Raw genomic sequence first — 7,417 nt, forward strand, 5'->3', positions numbered from 1 at the left:
AGTGTTGTACATAAACCAACCCATCTGACCTTCTCAACTCAACCCACTTGACCCTGGCGATCCTCCATCCTTTCGTTAGCCTCAACATAACCTACATACATATATGTTATGTTGGAAGAAATTTCTTTCGAAATCAGCAATAACTTTGTAAATTAATGATTTCCTGTTGTCTTTCTTTATTGTGTACTAGCGACCCGCCCCGGCTTCGCACGGGTACAATGCTGAGACTACCTACATAGGTCCATATAAACCTTTCGCTTCAATCACTCAATCTGCTAAAAAAACCGCATCAAAATCCGTTGCGTAGTTTTAAAGATTTAAGCATACATAGGGATGTAGGAACAGAGAAAGCGACTTTGTTTTATACTATGTAGTGATGCACAAAAATTCTTTAAAAAACCTTTTGACTATTCTTCCTCCAAAGATCTTCGCCTCGGCACAGACGATGACATGCCTCAACTACTCAACGAGGATGGTCGTCGTCACCACCACCGCAAGCATCATCGGAAACCAGCGGGAGGGGCTCTCCGCATACGGAACGAACATCAGACCTTCATCACGCAGCCGAAGACGAACCTTAGAATAAGGGGGGGTAACGCCACGGATACCAAGAACTTTCCTTACATGGCTGCTGTTATTATAAATGGGAGATTGTGGTGTGCGGGTACTATTGTCGATGTGAACTGGGTTGTGACTGCTGCACATTGCTTGAATTAGTAAGTATATTGTTATTCGCATGAGTTGTAAGTAAAAGAGCATAGAGGTTTGGCAGATTAACTAGAATTTATATTACCAGTCATCCTCCGAGCCTTTTTCCCAATCATGTTGGGGTCGGCTTCCAGTCTAACCGGATTCAGCTGAGTACCAGTGCTTTACAAGAAGCGACTGCCTATCTGACCTCCTCAACCCAGTTACCCGGGCAACCCGATACCCCTTGGTTAGACTGGTGTCAGACTTACTGGCTTCTGACTACCCGTAACGACTGCCAAGGATGTTCAATGACAGCCGGGACCTACAGTTTAACGTGCCATCCGAAACACAGCCAATGGTGTCTAAGATATACTTAGAAAGTACATACAGACTTAGAAAAGTTGCATTGGTACTTGCCTGACCTGGGATCGAACCCGCGCCCTCATACTTGAGAGATTGGTCCTTTACCCACTAGGCCACCACGACTTTTTATTTATATTACCTTATAATTTATATTACCAGTAGATACGTATAAGTACATACATATAACCTTCCTACAGCTTTAAACCTCAAATAATATAAGATCTACTACGATCGATCTACTTATGTAGACTTACAGATAGATGGACTCACTCATGATTGGAAGAAAATGTTTTTTTTGAATTCATGAAAATAAATAAGATAAAAACTAATAATTACACTACAATAATTACAATAATTACTAATAATTACACCTTAGGCAATCACAAACAATCATTAAGATTTCTGATAGACTAATAATAAAACATGATCGGACTTACCCCGAATTCCTCTCTTCGGATTGGTAAACGCAGTACTCCATCGACGAGTTGGTTTGATCTAAAAAAAGGCGTACAGAGGTATTTGTCGCAAATTCCAACTGAAACATTTGGAAATCCATATGGAAGTCCTACGTTCAACGGTGGACATCCTACTTCTTAATGTTATGTACCAACTTGTATCACCCTAGCGTTCTCCACGTGTCTCCTCTCAAAACCCTGGGTCAGTACGTGAAGGTGCGCGTGGGCAGCGCTCGCCCCCACGAGGGCGGCACGCTGGTGGACGTCGTGGGGGCAGTGAGACACCCCAAGTTTGAGGAGGAACCCGTCCCCCACGCTGATGTGGCACTGTTGAAACTTTCTGAGAATCTCGGTAAGGACATTTTAGAACAAACTTTGAATAGTATACATGGATATAGTCATATTATAAAGCTGAGCATTGTATATGTTTGAACGCGCTCTTAGGACGAAACATGATTTCAATGTAAGATAGAACCTTTATGGAGAAAGGCTTAAGCTTTTTATATAGGTGCGCGGAGTAGTTCTCAACGATGAATGCCTGTTACCTACACATAACTACCTAGAAATGATTGGTCAGCAGCAGCTTCAGATCAAAATAAATGAGCACAGAGATTTGATTCATGCTGTTTTATTTTTTCATCAAAAACACGTACCTATCAACATATTGCAAAAAGCAACGGCGCATAAAACGCGGAACGATTGACGAATGTTGTAAATATTTGTTCCTGATTATCTGTGGATATTTTTCTAACCACAGGCGAATCGTCTAAAGTACTAAACAGTCCTCTCTTCGTCTACATTCTGTAATACGGATGACAGAACTATCCTAATTAGCGTAACAAACCAAGATGTTTTAAGTCTGGTTTAAGCCACTACTCGCGGCAGTTTTCATAATAAGTTGGAGTATGTTTGTTGTAGAGTTCCACAGACAAGTGAATTTGCTGAAGATCTACGAGGGCATCAAGGAGCCGTTTGCTCAGAGCTTCATCGTCGTCACGGGCTGGGGAGCTACCAGGGTAATACTTAGCATAGTTTACACGAAGCCATCACTGGCTGCCACTAAGACTGGCAGCCAGCGTTGACTTGGTATTTACCTAGTGTAAACAGTTTTTCAAGCTTAGGTCCGTTCAGACAGACCGGCTCGGAGAGAAGAGCAAATTTTTAACACGTTGAAAATGGAGTACTTAGTATTTGTAGTAAGGTTTATTTTTGGATGCGCACTGCTTTTGTCATTAAGAATGCTCGAAGGCGCTCGGTGTGAAATAATAAGAGAGATCGCGTACATTTTCTTGACGTTTGGCTCCGATTGCATGCTCTTTAATGCTCGCGCAGCCGATCGGCTCCGGTAGGTGTGAAAAGAAAAATGCACGCCGATGCTCTCCGAGCCGGTCTGTTTGAACGGACCCTTAGCCAGCGCTGGCCAAAAACTCTGGTGACAATAGAGCTCTCGTCTATTTTTCTAGTCATTGACCAACGCTCGTTTGTCTGCACGAATGTCGCCAACATTACTGGCTTCGTATAAAGTTCTTAGTAATTATACAATACGGCAGTCATGTCATGCCTATCACTTATGAAAGGTATACACTTATGAAAGAACTTTTAAGTGTCTTTTGTATCGTCCACAAACAGTTTGTACGCAGTGTATGTTGGAGCCTAGGTACGTATAGCCAATAGCCGAATTCCGTCATCGTACCTATGCTGGACAATGGGATTTTCGGCGTGATTAAAACAATGATCATGACAATTGTCTGCTACACAATTTAAATAATCACTTGGAACTCACTATTCATCATCCCAGGGCACAGACACAGCATTCAGGGAGTACACCCCGGACCTGATGACGGCGCGTCTAAAGGTGCGCTCCCACCACTACTGCGTGGACGCATACCAGCTCGTCAACGGCTTCCAGTTCACACCCGACTTCTTCTGCGCTTCTCTCAGGAACGGGACTAGGGATGCTTGCTTGGTAAGACTGTTGATCTCGCAAACATAATATTATAAATTCTGAAATACGAAATGGTGGAGAAGGGAAGCGAAATAAATTGTAGTAACCACGTGAAACGGCTGGCCGATTTTGGCGACTGCTGAAATGAGACCTCCCTACTTTGTATGATCATGATGATGCATAGGTCTATTTAGTAGTACTCAGCAAAGTCCACCAGGTCACAACAGTAGCTGGTTACACTTACTGATCAGGCGCATTACAGCTACAGCTCACATGTGCAACTACCTTTCTTGTAGTGGAATTAATCTTCGGAAACTGCTCACCGCTCTTGAAATGACACACACTGGCACAATTAATCCTTTCATGTAAAAGTAACGTTATAATTAAGTACAAAAACAAAAAATCACCCTATTTTAAAAGCAACAGCAATTCACACAACAAAGCACACCTAACAAGAAACAATATAAACATGTTACTCACCCCACGTTGCTATCAGTTCGATGCAGGCGCACCGGCCGTACAACAGAACAGGCTAATGGGTATAATGAGCTTCGGTCCTGAGCGATGCGGCCATGAGTACCAGCCAGCGGTCTTTGTCAAGGCTTTCTACTTCAGGTGAATAGATTTTACGAATATTTGGAGTAAGTTTTTTCAGGTTCCGGAATCAGTTGATCAAAAGGTGTAGGTATTGGTTGCATATCATTGGCGTAGCGTGGGTATCTGCCGCCCGGGGCAGTTGTCGATTTTGCCGCCCCTTCCCGTGTATTTTTTTATAACAAGTGTTTAATAAGTTTAACCGACTTCAAAAAAAAGGTTTTTTTTTTGTATCGACATTAAAAATCATCAAATGACCCTTCCCGCTGTGGGTTAGCAGCGGCGAGGGAGTGTCAGACTCTTACTGACTAAAAACCGTCGTGTTCCGTCGAAGGCCTTTTATGTTCCAGAGCCGCGGTAACTCTTTCGAACAACCCGCAGCCCCGGCAGAAGGGGGAGGTTCTCAAGTAGACTTTTATATCTTTGTTACTTGATTTCTTGAAGGTTTTAAAATTCTTTTAGGTACGCAGGCTAGCGAAGTAGGTACCTATAAGTATATATGAAATTGAAATAATTTAAAAAGCGGGGCTACTTTAGACTGTTTAACAAATGCGCGAGCGAAGCGAGCGCGAAATTTTTATCGTACTTAAACCAAATATTACGTAAAATTTAGCCCACACGTACTTAACGTTTTGTTTGTTGACAAATGTAAAAATAAGGGCATACAGTTTCTGAATACGCGAGCGAAGCAAGCGCGAAATTTTTTTATTTTTTTTATTTAAGACTTAAAACCAAAATTACACGTGTGTTTTAAATACCAAATTTTAACAGTAATAGGCATGATGACAAATTTTTAAATTCCTTTGTATGATGTAGGTATACGTCTATTTTATATGAAAAATTGTTAATTTTAAGAAAATGCGAAGTTTTTTTTTATCAAATAATTGCATTTTTCTCTGTCCATTTTGAATCCGGCGCGAAAACGCTTGTCAGTGTCATGTCGTCACTTGTGACGTCACGACTGAAATTACAAGACGCAAGTAAACAACGCTCGTGCAATAATTAAGTTTTTTGTGTTATTAAATATGAATTCGAAAGGGCATACATACGGGCATTTCGGTGTTGTGGGGTCCCCCAGTGTAAGAACACATCCAAAACAACTCCTGATAAGTTATTTGTGTACGTTCCTCACAATAAAAAAATACGAAACAAGTGGCTTAAACTTGCAAGGCGAGATTCAAAAGCAATATTGCCCTGGGCAATACAACTTTATTTTTGTGAAGATCACTTTGATGTAAGTTATTACATAGTTCTCTGGATTCTAACATAGAAGTTTTTTTTAAATTAAACTAATACACTTACATGGAAGTTTTTTTAATTAAACTAGTATACTTACATGGAAGTTTTAACATTTCTAAATTCAGCTGAACAAAAATCTTTATTTGATGCCAAAAACTCTCCCAGCATTATGATATAAATTCTAGGCAAATTAGCGCTGTTTGCCTTGATAAATCCGGGCTCCATAACTCGTGTTATAAACAATTAATGAATTAAAAACAAAGATCGCAGTGGAAGTTCACAATAACGAAATATGACGTTCGCGCGCTTTCGCGCGAGTTGTTTTGAGAGATGACGTCACGAGCTCTGATTGGTGTTCAAGATATCATGGCGGATTGCCTTATTTCGTAATTTTATTTTATAAAAATACATATTAATCACATTATTAATAAAGAAAACAATGCACGTTTTATATTCTAAGCTTCAAGTTTAATTTAATAAATATATTATTTTAATGATTTTTGATTACTGTCATCATGCCTATTAATTTTAAGTTTAAAAAGTTTCAACTTTCTTGTTTAATGTTTTGTTATTGTTAGACAGTTTTATGTAGCGGCGCAGATACTAGTTGCGAACATTTTTTTTTCATTGGGTAAATTTTGCCGCCCCCTAAAAGCTGCCGCCTGGGGAATTTGCCCCCCCCCCCCCCCCCTGCACCCCTCCACGCTACGCCACTGTTGCATATGTTATTTTCTTATTCAAATAAATGTCAAGTATTTAATTAATTATATTATAAACTAAATGGATTAGTTAGAATTATTTATTTCAAAGTATTACATACAAAAAATATATAATAATATACATATATAATTTTTTAAACATAAGAAAATTTACTTTGATCTCTTTATACTTACAAAGTCTAAGACCTAACTTAACAAGTTTGAGCGATAACAGATAAGAATTATTGTGACAGCATAATTATATTATGGCTATTATTAGCATAAATTCGGTACTTACCTACCTAATTCGTAGAAATGACAGTAAATTAAACTTTCACTTTACATTGATCTAGTACAAAATTGTAGAGACATCATTAGCTTTCGAATTCGAAACACTGTGTATTTTGATACCTCCTAGTACCTACTATTATCAAAAATATAACTTAGTACCTACCCTTTTTAAAAACTTTATTTTTTATTGTGATGTCATGATGATTAATGCTCAATGCTTCTCCGTGTGAGAGGAGGCCTATGCCCAGCAGTGGGACGATAAAAAGGCTGAATTACCATAATATTCCTAACTGATACTGAAATAATGAACAATATTTAAGTGGACAGACGACCTTATAAAGGTCGCCGGAAGACGCTGGATGCAGGTCGCCTAAGGCGGCCTAAGTTCAGCAGTGGACGTCCTATGGGAGTCCTCCGTCCTGAGATGATGATGATGATATAAGTTTTTGTTAATCACACAGGGACTTCGTAAAAGCAACGATAGCATCCTACAAGACGACAGCTGAGCTGGTGGACGCCATCCAGGAGATCCACCCTGAGATAGTACCGCAGATGCCTCACGAGGGTCTGCACGTGGACTTGCCACAGAAGATGCTGGATGACATGCACGCCATGGACACCGTCACCAAGCCGGACTCTAGGCACGACTGAGAGATGGTGTTTTAATAAAGAGTTGTTTCTGGAAGTTTCTGTATTTCAATTTTATGAATCTGGAACAAAAAAGTCTCTAAAATTGTCTGTTCGGTCCTGTGGTCCATTTTTGCTTTCATAAAGGATTCTTTCAAAGCAATAGAAGTTTTTTTGAAATAAGCCTTACTCAATTAGCACTTTTTCACGTCCTTTCGGCATCCACCCAAAAAACGTCCCCCTTTCACCACTACGTAGCATAGCATTCTGGCTGGAAAGAAGAGACGGTTATGAACCAACTTCCCAGCAATTTTGTGGAAGGGTATTTAATTCTTATAGATTTTCTACTGTAATTAAGAATTTTACACTTAATCTGTCTGTTCGTTTTTTCGTTGAACATTAAAATTGATTGGTAGAGCAAGTAACCAGAAGAAACATCTGTTTGCCTCACAGTGCCGTACCATATATACGAGACATACATATTTGATGCACTAACAGCATCACCAACTCACCAT

General features: G+C 39.8%; 1 protein-coding gene across 1 annotated transcript; it reads left to right on the plus strand.

Moving 5' to 3' along the window:
* The first annotated feature begins 450 nt into the window (after positions 1–450).
* Positions 451–6,926, plus strand: LOC124641428 (trypsin 3A1-like). Its single transcript, XM_047179499.1, has 6 exons — positions 451–716; positions 1,679–1,860; positions 2,427–2,524; positions 3,307–3,474; positions 3,950–4,068; positions 6,737–6,926. Exons 1-6 carry the CDS (start codon positions 451–453, stop codon positions 6,924–6,926), a joined length of 1,023 nt encoding a protein of 340 aa, XP_047035455.1.
* Positions 6,927–7,417: the final 491 nt, after the last annotated feature.

This window comes from Helicoverpa zea, chromosome 22, assembly GCF_022581195.2.
Source record: "Helicoverpa zea isolate HzStark_Cry1AcR chromosome 22, ilHelZeax1.1, whole genome shotgun sequence".
In the NCBI taxonomy this organism is placed as follows: domain Eukaryota; kingdom Metazoa; phylum Arthropoda; class Insecta; order Lepidoptera; family Noctuidae; genus Helicoverpa; species Helicoverpa zea.